This window comes from Xiphophorus hellerii, chromosome 11, assembly GCF_003331165.1.
Source record: "Xiphophorus hellerii strain 12219 chromosome 11, Xiphophorus_hellerii-4.1, whole genome shotgun sequence".
Taxonomy (NCBI): Eukaryota; Metazoa; Chordata; class Actinopteri; order Cyprinodontiformes; family Poeciliidae; genus Xiphophorus; species Xiphophorus hellerii.
In genome coordinates, this window is record NC_045682.1 from 11,430,492 (window position 1) to 11,442,983 (window position 12,492).

A 12,492-nucleotide genomic window follows, 5' to 3' on the forward strand; every position below is an offset into this window, starting at 1 on the left:
CCATGCTTTTATTTGCAGGACAACCTGTCAACATGCAGTAATACCTTTAAGCTCCGGTTTTGAATCCATCTGAAAAGCCCCATCTGTCTGTCTGTTATTGTGAGCATTTTGGATCTTTTCACAGTTTTTGGAACAACCCACCTTTATAGGTCTAACTGTGACTAACATCCATAAAAATATGCTTTGTATAAGTACGTTTATTGGTCAGGTAATACTGGTGGTGGTGTAGATGTGCCTTTTTTTTATTTGCTGCCTGTAGCAAAAAGGTTTTTGTCTTTTAGACAGCAGGCTCTTTTGGGTACTCCAGCGTCCTCCCACATTCCAAAAACATGAATGTTAGGTTATTTGGTTGCTCTAAAACTGCCCTTAGGCATGAATGTGTGTGGTTGTATGTGTCTGTTCTGACCTGTGATGGACCTGGAGTACAATGGGGTTGAGAAAGAATTCACCAGAAGTGTTTGAAGGAAAGCCATCGACAAAGATGACATTGCTTTTAGCACAAAGCTGAGTTCCAAATAATGTTGAAACAACAATGTCGTTTTGGGCATAACTTAAAAAAGAAGAGTAAACTGATGTAACGATCGGCCAAAAAGTAGCCTGACACATACAGTATTTAAAACCGTAGGTTTATTTGTAAAGATAAATATATATTGCTTTGTACAGGTTCCAATTTCACTGAAGTGGCTTGTCTAATCTGAAATGTTGATTTAATGAAGTCAATCAAATATTTACGGTACTACGATGAGATATCCTTTTTGTAGAGCAAAACTGCCCTGCCTTGGCACATGCAGGCAACCATTTTCTTTATATATTACAAGTCAGAACACATGAAAAAAGAAAAGAAAATTGCCTCATGCCAAATTATTCTCTGAAATAAAACATAACAACAACAACAACAAAAAAAAAGAAATAGAAATGGTTAAGACTTTTTCCAAATCACGCTTTTTGAAGACACGTATGAACATTCGGAAAATTGCGGCTACAGATGCAGACAAATTCCCCGGCACCCTAGGAAAAGATTTTTAAAGAATTTTGAAATAACACAGTGGATTTCTCCACTGAATAATCAATTAATTTTTAATTGAATTAAAAACTAATTTTTTCTAAAAGTTTCAGTCTGACTTATTTTCTGCAATAAAGAATTTATTTTAAGGTCTTTTACACACCTTTGTGAAGGATACCAATATCAAGGTCAGCACTGAATTTGCTGCAACAGCTGATCTCGGCTGTTTGAATCTGAGACATCATAAAAGATATTAAAGCTCTGCATCAAACAGTGTGCAAACAAAAGGTCATCATGGCAGGATAGACCAGCATTTATGGTACTTAGTAAGTCTTTTTAACAAATGTCCTAAGCATACAAACTCCAGTAAATGATGTTGAAGAGCAGATAAGCCATGGGGAAGATGACTCTAGAATACGAGTCAATCATGTAACTGTTGCTCCTGATGAAGCTCAGGTTGTATTTCAGTGTGTTCCTGCGACGGAGCCTGGTTCCCTCTGTGGGTGCAGAAATGGTGGAGTTTCGAGGCTGGGTGTTTCTGTCTGTAGTCGGAGTGATGGAGACCTCTGGGAAAGAAACCAGGTCAATGTCGTTATCGTGGAAACACCCATCAAAGGCCATGGCTTGGGTGGTATCGAAGTTACTGGGGATCTGCAGCGAAAGAAAACCAGAGCGAACAACATGAAGATCGAAATAATTACAAAAACTTTAAGAAGACGTGATGGGAGAACTGAAAATTGAATGGGACCTTAGCATTCTTCAGCTTCTTCATCTCCTCCACCGTGGTGAAATAGTTGACAGCAGCGTACTCGATGACGGACAAAAAGACGAACAGGAAGCTTGCCCACAAGTAGATGTCTACGGCTTTGACGTAAGACACTTGTGGCATAGAGGCAGAGACACCAGTGATGATGGTGGACATGGTCAAAACAGTGGTGATGCCTGCACACACACATACACACACACACGCGTGTGCAGACAGAAATGACATGAGTGCACAAAAAAGAAAATATGTATGGATTATATGTACAACTTCATATATGTATGTACAACTGAAGCCCAATAGGTTACATTATGAAACTATCAATGCCTTAAGTAATTAATTAATACTGAATCATTACTTAGGCAATTTCATCCATATTAGTATAGCTCTGTGGATATTTTGCTGTTTTGGAAACTCAATAAATTGTGGTGGATTAAAATCTAAGTAAACAGTTTCTGGCACCAACAAGGCTGTTAAAGTTACTTAAATCTCCTTCCAGAACCCTTTTCATTCTCAGTTTGAATTTCATCAAGTTGTCTTTAACATCTTCAACATCTAAATTGTAAAATGCATTGAGTTGCTGCCCTGTGATTTTCTGTTTGTCCTAACGACCAATCCGGTCGGTTTGGTTTACAATAAACAAAGGTTTCATTTATTTTTCTTGCCTAGAAATCCCCCCTCTGTGTCCATAGGGAGACGCCCTGAATTTTGCAAAGTTTTGTTTTTATTTATTAATTTTACTATCTCAACATTCAATAGTTGGTTATCATCTTTAAACCATAATTATTAAAGCAGAGATAAAATGTGCAAGAAAACACTAAAAATCACCAGATGCGGCTAGTCAATACACAAATCAACATTTTGTTTCCATCCTCTTCTTTACATTAAATCACAAGAAAAGTGATTTTCTTTGTGAATAGTTACTTTAATTGATCTTTGCAAAAGGTTTTTTTCCATAGATTGTGGCTGTACGTTTTCTCATTACCCAATGAGACACGAGCAGGTACGGCTCTCCTATCTATCCAGAAAGACACCCATGACAGCATCACCATCAGCATGGTCGGAAAGTAGGTCTGAAGCATGAAGAAGAAAATGTGCCTCCTTAGGATGAAGTTTATGTAGAGTCGATTGTACCAACCTGAAACAGTGCAAAAATGCAGAGCAAAGCAACCATCAGGAGAAAAAAGGAAAAATGTGCCACCATAACTCTGTAAAACAAACCAAAATACACATTGAATCTTTAAGCAACATTTTAAATGTCTGTGAGGCAGACTCCCTTTCTACTTCTAAGACTTAAATCTTTCATTTTGATAAAGCTTAGTTAAAGTGTTATCCATAGCTATCTCTGCAGTTATGCTGCTGGAGGTTGTACCGACCACTTTGCTACATTCTCCCCTACTCCAATTATGTACAATCTGCTGTTGGTGTTGCCACTAAGTTCTCTACATAGATGCAACAGCAGATCCAATGTTTCTGTGTTCGGTTGCGACACCTTGCTTGGGCAATGCTGCATCAGCAGTTTCTGAAAAAATGTTTATAGTTACTCTCTACAGATGACATTTAGTTCTGTCTTTCTGTGTGTAGGGACTGCTGCAAAGTTAACGACTCAACTGGATATATAATCTGCTTTTGCTACATGCTAATTCAGGAGAAAAGATTACTGCAAAAGAAATTGACACAATCAGCGGGGATTCCTTAGAAAACTCCACAAAACAGAACAAAATTCAGGAATTCTGCACTTTGAGACAATATTATTTAGATATTTGCATTAATAATTTTCAACAATGATCCATTAAATAAGTATTTTATTATCTCAATATTATAACAGCTCAAGCATAGAAAAATATTGATTGAAAAATAATCTTTTGAGTGCTGTTTAGTATCAGTTTTCCCACAGAGAGCTATGAAAATCAATATTTTTTCTTTCACCCGGGGCCTAAAATGAGGCTTGCTGTATCCATTCATTATTCTATTTTCAGCCATACAGTTTTAACTCAATGTAATATTTGTTTTTGTGAATCTTCCAAGAAGGTTGAAACCCAAACATGTGCTTTAAAGGGCCGAAGGTAGTCCACGTAGACAACACTCCTATTCAGTCTAGAGATGACCAAATGGCCTAAGTACCCTTAAGTACCCTTAAGTACCCTGGTAATGGCCTCAACGCATCTCACAGTTGCACAATTGGCTGAAGGTAGTCATTTTATACCCTCTTAGCTTTATTTCAAAGAAAAACATTACTAATTTCTTTTAGAAAAACCTTTGCACATTTCTTGAAACAGATTGTATGTTTTGCAAACTCTATGTACATTTGGCAAAAGGTCACATCTCTCCAAAAACACTTCATGTATGCTTCAAAACTAAACTGACTAGTTGTAGGTATCATAGATACCCACCCCCAACATGGACTATTCACATCCCTACCTTCTGGCCTGACGGTCAACGACCACATGTACAATAGAACAATAGAACAATAGAAGAATGGATGAATGGAGGCTAATTTGAGCCATCAGAGTCGTCAGTTTGGACAGTTTGAAAACCTGGCAGGGTTTTCAAGACCCTCCTAGTGTTAAGGACTCGCTACTGAGAGCTTCAAACAAAACGCCCCATTTGAAGTTGATTTTCCATCCATCTATCCATCCAAGTTGATTTTATGTAAAAAAAAAAACCCCAACAAAAAACACTAAGTTGTTTCTTTTATACATATATACAAAGCCAACATGTAACATTATTAGAATTATTATCTTGGCAAGCTACATCACAGAAAAAAAAAAAAAAAACATTAGAGGAGCTCTCTGGTTGTTTCTAAAGTGGATACAGCTCAGAGAGCCCCAGCCTCACATACCAGTGCTGCTGTAGAAGGCAAGCCCAAAGGAAGGCTGGAAGTCTTCAATAAAAAACTGAGAGAGCACTATCTCATCAGTCCTTAATGAATCGTTCCCGTTCTTCCAGTAGAGCATTAGGTCGTTCTCATTGTAAGCATCTTAAAGAGAGGAGAGAAGGAAGAGTGGGAGGAGAGATTCACGTTTTGCCTCTCTCAGGAGAAACATGGGTGTTTTTCTCAGAGGGAAGGAGAGATTGTTTTAAGCTGGATATCTGCCTTTCCTCTAAGATCAAGCTCCATGATGTGAATGTATGGCAATAACAGAGAGAGAGAATGCACTGAAAATACAGAAAACCCACAGAACATTTGAATAAGACTGTCAAAAAACGTCTAAAGACAATCATCTACGGTGTATTGCAAAAATACTCATTCCCCTCCAAGTTGTTCACATTTCATCAAGTTACACCCAAAACCTCAATGCATGACATGGGAATTTTAAGTAATGGTGAGTGCATCTTAGTGAAGTAGAAGGAAAATGATACACTGCAGTTTATCCAGATGAACAGACATATTTTAGTAGGTTTCACAGTTGTGTCATACGCCTTCCATTTTCAGATGAAGAATTGAAGAGTTAATCAAAGTTTTGAAGATTGCTATATGACCTAGCCTAGCTTTTAACTTCTCAGTGGTCTTTCATGGTCTTCATGATGTTTCTTGTTCACTAATATTTACTAATAGTCATCAGATTACTTCAGAGAACAACTGGTTTGAGAGGTGACAGCGTAAAAGGAAGCAGATGCACTTTACACTGAAGTTTAATACCACGTGCTTATTGTTCCACTACTCAATTATGCACTACTTTTTGTTGGTCTATCAAATAACGTCAGTAAACTACAGTGAAGGTTGGGGCTGCAATGTGACAAAATGTGAGAAGTGTGTGGGTGCAAGTCACAGCAGCACAGAAGAAACAAAACAAACTAACATAGTCTTATTTACGCCAAAAAATAAAAGTTAGTCAGAGTTTACTTTCCGATTCCATTCCACTGTTACATGAACTGCAATAGCGGCGCATTTTCTGGTCCACACCTTCCAATGCAAAACTATGTAAATGCTTTATTAAAGCTGTAGAATATTTTGATCACTAAAATAACTAATAATCGTGGAATTATGTTTGACTGTGAACAATATTAGACGTCCAAGACGTTCCCTCAGCTTCTGGTTGATACTCACAGCTCTCCAGCTCCAGAGAGCAGTTCTGTGTGTCCAGAGGAAAACTACTGAAGTCCATCGAGCACAGAGCGGTCACAGTGATCCTAAAACACAACTTAAAGTTACATAAACACCCACATCATTCAAATCACTCAATTTGTTCAACTTTGTTAACCCAAAAGCAAAAAAGAAAACAATGCATGTGCAGCAACTTTCAATGACAGTTTGTGGCTTCAGTGAGAGGATTCCATATTTTTGACATCTGCAGATGAAACTGATATGATCAATTCTGTAAAAGCAAATTTTCTACCTTCTCATGTTACTCTTACTTTCTGCGCACTGCTTCCAGCTTGTCACATATTTTGTCCCAAAAAAAAAAAACATTTTTATAAAATTTGTCTCACAATATTGGACAACCAGTCTAAGTCAATCGATTGATCCCCAAGTCCTTGGGGGAAATATTAAGTAGACTGGTGAGAAGAGTAGAGCAGGAGTAAAATAAAGTTTATTATAAATAAAAAAGAATAACAAAGGTAACTTGTGTGCCTGGGTAGTTTTTAATGAGAGTAAATAGTCAATGTTTTGTTTGTAATCTTGCCAGTGGATGCAAATCATTTTGTCCCAACATATTTCTGTGCTTTAGCAGTTTTGGTTCTTTCATAGCCATCTTTTTTTTAGATGTTTTGTATATATGTTGACTATTTATAATGTTAACTCATTTTCTATTATCTAGTCATGTCTACTGTTAGTTATATGACAGCAGTGACTATCATGTGAGATGGGGACCATTCGGTTATTTTGGGTCAATCAGGTGCCACAATCTGGCACTAAGAGTCAAATAGCCCACCTGTGAATCAGAATCTTTACCTATGCCAAAAGGGGGATCTGTTACTGCACATGTTGCAGTTTTTGCCTGGTGAGGGTGGATAAACAGCTAGAAGCAACAGCAGGATGAATATATAGTTTATGATATCAAGTTTCTATCTAAATAGTGAGAAAAGGGTTGCTATCCAAGGGCTCAGTGACTACAAGTGTTTTTACCTCACACTGTAGAGAATATTTCCATCTGGAAAAACCCTCAGCATGATGTTCTCCATAGTAGTATCATGGATAAACGAACGTTTTGAATGCACAAAGAACACATCTGGAACCCAAATTTTCTTGACGAGACGTGCGTCGAAGGTTCGACTTTTGTTGCTGCTGGAGGGGAAAGCCAGCCGATCGTCCTGCCAGTAATGCCTCAAGTAGAGGGTCATGGTGAAGTCCTGAAGAAGAGCGAAGAAAAGTGAAAGAGAAAAAATAAATAAACAGCAATCGGGCTGAACAGTTTATGTAAACCAGAGGAATGACAGAGGCGCATACCATGTTTACTTCAGATATGCTGTCAATGCTCTCCACCTGGACGTCTATTCCAACTGGAAGAGCGGAACCTGAAAAAATGAGAAAAAGATTTAAGATAAAATATTCTCCAAATTATCTGCCTTTTCATCCCACAAAGGTATGCATGTCAATGATATATATAAATATTTTATATCAGACTCAGTTCAATTAATAGTGAATCAAGTTTCTATTTGGGCCAGCTGACTAAAATGAAACCCTAAATGATTAAACCAATTTACTATAAATGTCTCCTACTAGAAAATAATATTTACTGACGTCGCATAACCACCTTTCCATATACTAGATTATAAGTTCTGCAAGGATGAAAAAATGGGAGAGATCCTTATAAATATTAAAACTGCATATGTGTAATTTGTGAGGTTATTTCACCTTGTAGTAGCATTACCTCAACAAATAAAGTTTATTTGTATTGTACATATTACCAAAGAGGCAGTACAAAGTGTTTTATAAGATGAATCTAGTCACAATCTAGCCACAATAAACAATAATGACAACATTAAACAGAAAACAAGTAAATCTTTGTCATCACGTATGAAGACTAGAATTAACCAATATACCAGTTATTATTAATCAAAAGTAACTCTGATTTTTAGTTTTGATTTAGAAGAATTCAGTGTTTTGGCATTTTTGCAATTTTCTGGAAGTTTTTTTCCAGATTAGGAGAGGCTAAGAACTGAATACTGCGTTTTATATTTGGCTCTGATTCTGGGGATTCAGAGTACATTTGAACAAGAAGCCCTGGGTGGTCTCGAAGGTTGATGAAACAACAGATATTTCATGCATTTGGTTGCTAAGCCATTCTGTAATTTATAAACTAACAGAAGTAATGAAGGACTTCCGAATTAGGGTGATTGGGGTGAAAACAAAACCTTTAAACAGTTGTGTTTTGTCAGATTTGTCTCAATTCTATTCATAAATAGGATTGTCTGCATTCATCAACCAGCAGATTTGTCCTTAACATGTTTTAGCAGGACCTTAGCTGTTGTAAAGGCCCAGAATCTGAAGGATGATGCAGGAGTGTTGAATGTGTGACCTATTTTCCAGTACAAAACTTGTTTTCTGAAACTTGCTTAATCTGACGAATGTGCTACAAGATCCTCTCAAAAAATATTTGAAGAGTTATAGAGTTAACAACTTGCATGGATACATTTTTTTTTTCTTTTTTTGTTTAGTTTATGTTCTGTAGCTGTCTATTTCAGTTGGAGTTGTCCCATAATCCTGCATGCAAGAAGAAAAAAAATAATAATCAGTGCTTATAACAATCCCATCAGTAAGACTTTCACTTCACATGACCTGAGTAAACCCTGGACAATACCAGGAGCAAATGCCAAATGTACAGAGAGGCAGGAAAACAAACAGGGCTGGATGAGCTACAGCTGGTTTAACTGCATATGTCAGAAATACAACAAAGGGATGGAAAAACTACATAAAAGACATAAAATACTGCAAAAACTTTCCGTTAGAGCTGTAGTTTCTTATTATGACCATTGTGCTTGTTAAGTCATCATCCAGTAGCAGAGCATGCGCAACATACTGTGTGATGTGCAATTTGCACATGCTCCTCTAAAAGTGCCATTACCTAATGAGGGTAAATACTCAGGGTACAACTGCAATCTAATGGTGGAATGGATTATATTTAGACAGAGGGGGGTCCACACACAAAGGTATTTTTTTTTATCAGCATCAATGATCTGCAGCTGAAAAAATAAAGTACAAACTAAATGGAAATATAAAAGAATTATGAGAGAAATTCGACAAAGTGACAGTGTTAAATGGTTGCTTTATCACTGTAATAATGTCAACAAATTTCACCAGCCAATATTCTGGTCCCTATTGTGTTTCTACTGTCTCAAATGCTAAATGGACTGTTACAGGTCTTAGTTATTTTTGCTTTAGTTGGTGCATGAAATCATGAAATTGCAAGTACTCAAGGGTCACAATAGCAAAAACAAAATTCACTTTTTGATTAAAATGATTCAAAATCATTTTCAAAAGAAACAAAAAGGTTTTCACATGTTTGTCTTATTTTTCAAAAAAGGCATGCAATGTTGCTGTTTTCCATTTTGTTGGTCTATTCTCATCAATAAGATTGAAATATTAGTATCCCTTGTTTAAATATTCTTATATTATCTTGTCACGTTTAGTGAGCGCACCCAGATCTGCTTTAGAGTAAAAGTTGCTCCATGTTTGTGGTCCTAACTTCTACACAAGCGTAATAAATAAAAGATAAAAAATCATTGCTGATAAAACATAAACATTTTGAGTTGCACCCAACCTTTTTTGTTTAAGGAAGATTTTTTTTTTTTCATCACAAAAAGTGATTATCTGGATCAATCGCATATGCCATTATCAGAGGTCACACGAAATCATTCCAAGGGCAGAAAATGCCCCCCAAGGTTACACTTCAGGCATTTTAAAAATCATGTGTAAACACGATTTACACAAAGGCACATATTTGCAAAACGTGCCTTTTGCAAATACCTATAGTTTCTGATTATTTTGCCACCTAGTCACTTTATGCCTTTGCAGTTTCAGTCCTTTTATACCACATTTTTTTCAGGTATGAAATGAAGCCATCTACCATGGATGAAAGGCATGACTAAAATGGGGTTATGATTTGCCAAAGGAATCTTTACGGAATCTCCCGTAAAGTATAATATGTTAAGTGTTGACCATTTTTTGGATTTACTCTGGAATGCTAGGTCTCAACTTGACTGATGGTGAAACATTCTTGTGTTAATTATGCTTGGGATTAATCAAAAGTGTGGTTTTTGCATTTGTATGTGTCCTGGCGGTTTGTATTCATTCTGAAAGATACACAGATAATCACCAACTAGTGCCTGGTCAGGTTTTTCTTGGAGGATACTTGTTATTTTAGGAGGATTCATCTGTAAAATTCAGAATAACATCACACTTATTGGAAATGTTTAGTTTTGTTCAAGTAACTTGCTGGCTTTTAAAGTGGGAATCTAGAAAACATGTCATTATTTCTTTCTTTTCATTTTTGTGTAAATTGATTTAAAAAATTGAATAAAATGTAATTATATTTGAAACACATAAGTATAAGATCATAATGTTTTTTTAATCCTGGAGGCTATTCTAAAGACTATGCAACTGTAAATCAGAGCATTTTCATGTAACACTAAAATAAAGTAAATAAAATGCAGTGTTGTAGTCCATGTAGAAATTGTCCATTTAAACTTGTAGCAATCCACCCAATGAGGGAATAGTATTATCACAGAAATTTATATTTACCTTGCTTACAACATGGACACATTCATTGCAATATTCCAGTATTTTTACTATGCCAAAATACATTGTGAACGAAAAAAGTGAACTATCCTTCAAAGTGTAGAAAGGAGCAGGATTAGGAACACAGTTCAGATTATTTTCTCTGCACCGCTGTAGTCTGGTGCCTGGGACCAGACAATCCCAGGCACCAGACAATCTAGGTCAACAAGGTTTTTTGTGTTAGGCATTGCTTATTATGGTAGACAAGCACAATAACCCACATAGTCGACTACATTATCTGATAATAAAAACAAATATTTATTACAAGAGAACAAGAACAATACAGTTAAATGTTGAGTGGACCAGTTTAAATGCGTAACTCAAAAGCAGCTTTTTGTTTGCTTTTAACAGTGGAACTACTTAAGAGTAATATATAAATAAACAGAACTATATTAATTAAGCTGAGCTTTCTTACCTCCAAAGCCTGGGCGCATGGCAAAATCGTGATCTTCAATCCTTAGTAGCTGCTCAGATTTAATTAGCAGGGACTTTGTGCTGTCTAGCTTCTTCATCTTAAGATCCACCCGTCTAGAAAAAAAAAATAAAAAAAAGATCAAATGACAGATCAGTAAGGCAATCTCTAACAAAAACAGACTCTAAACAGAAGCAACATCTGGCTGGGAGAGCGAGTGACGGCTAATTGCTCTTTAGCCCTGATTAAAACCGAGAGCCTTGGCCCAAATAAAATCAGTTACATTCAGGGTACTGGCATTTGTAATTGGGTCAAACATAATGTGGTAACGCTCGTTCATCTGCCTCCTGAGGTGATTAGTGTCTTCCTAGAAACAATCCAAAGCTGGCTTTGATAACATGCACAACAATGTCTTTGTGCAGAAATAAATTTAAAAATACCTCCAGAGTCACATATTTCACTGCCAGTCCTGACCTGGATTCACCTGCATGGTATTGATGGCGTCACTGGGATCCATTATGCAAGCAAGGTCTGAGATAACTACCATTCGGAAGAGACTGGACAATGTAAGTTGTACCTGGAAAAATAAGAGGAGTCTTACCCTCCATGCTTTGCTTTAGTGTTCTCCCCAACATAGACCTCTTTGTGCCGTTTCTTGTTTGCAAAAGTGCTGCTGTTGAGCCGAGTGACAGGCCACAGCCAGGCCAAAACCATCAGTCTCAAGGCCAGGAGGGCCAGTCTCATGATTGAGCAGGGGCTTCAGATGCGAGAGGAACCCAAACGTCCCTCCCAGTATTTCAGTGTCTCAACCAGACACGGCTGTCCCGGTCTCCTAGTGACACGTCCATGTCCCGGGTGCACTCATTCTGTCCTGCCAGGCAAACACCAGGTCATATCTACCTTATCTTTTACTCTCATATCCCATAACATGGTGAACATCAGTGGAGATATCCAGCAGCTCAGCGCCAGTGCACGAGCATCCTCCTGGCTGAGTTTGCCTGTCACAGTGCCATCCCTCTGCTTATGTGTCCTGACGCAACATGTTGCTCTGACTCCCCCGCTGTCCCCACCCCTCTGATTTAAAACCAAATATCAATTTGTTCCTATAATGACAAAGGAATACCATTAATTCCTCCCTAATCTTCTTTTCTGTGGGTGGTGAAATCTTTCAGTAACCTACAAACTGGAGGCAATGCAGGGCGGGGGAAGCGCATAATACAAACACCAGTTTCATCATCGTCCAGGCCAGATGAAAATAAAAACCCTGTAGCCTAGTTTTATACGTTGCAGGATTTTCCGACACTAAGTTGCGCTTGGCTGCGGTGAGAGGACGCAAATGATCCTATCAAGAGGAGTCAGATGTGAGCATATGTCTGCAGTGGCTTCAGTAAACACTGAACTTATGGCCTCTGGTTGTTTAGCATGTAAGCCTGATCATATGATCCCACAACTGTTCTCGCTTCATCTCGGACAAGAGAATTGAAGGATGTTCAACAGGAGACCTCTTTTAATATAGCTTTGTTACTTTTTGAGTTTGAAGGGGAAAAGATTGGAAAGCGAGAGTCAGCAAAATGGAAGCAAACACAAAAAAA

The 12,492-nt window shown here is 37.4% G+C and overlaps 1 protein-coding gene across 1 annotated transcript; it reads right to left on the bottom strand.

The window, feature by feature from the left end:
• Window positions 1–612: 612 nt before the first annotated feature.
• On the bottom strand, window positions 613–11,963 carry gabrr3a (gamma-aminobutyric acid type A receptor subunit rho3a). Its single transcript, XM_032575677.1, has 9 exons — window positions 11,502–11,963; window positions 10,904–11,016; window positions 7,159–7,226; window positions 6,838–7,061; window positions 5,818–5,900; window positions 4,609–4,746; window positions 2,752–2,904; window positions 1,752–1,945; window positions 613–1,654 (listed from the first exon to the last, which is right to left on the bottom strand). The coding sequence occupies exons 1-9, from the start codon at window positions 11,642–11,644 to the stop codon at window positions 1,352–1,354; spliced, it is 1,419 nt and encodes a 472-aa protein (XP_032431568.1). The 5' UTR covers window positions 11,645–11,963; the 3' UTR covers window positions 613–1,351.
• Window positions 11,964–12,492: the final 529 nt, after the last annotated feature.

What these genes read in the sequence shown, in the direction of transcription:
- gabrr3a (XM_032575677.1), bottom strand. Translation starts at nt 11,644, where the DNA reads ATGAGACTGGCCCTCCTGGCCTTGAGACTGATGGTTTTGGCCTGGCTG. An exon ending in TGCCTTCTACAGCAGCACTG is followed by an intron (nt 2,905 to 4,608) that starts GTATGTGAGGCT and finishes GCACTGTTTCAG; the next exon opens with GTTGGTACAATCGACTCTAC. An exon ending in ACCTGCTCGTGTCTCATTGG is followed by an intron (nt 1,946 to 2,751) that starts GTAATGAGAAAA and finishes GTGTGTGTGCAG; the next exon opens with GCATCACCACTGTTTTGACC.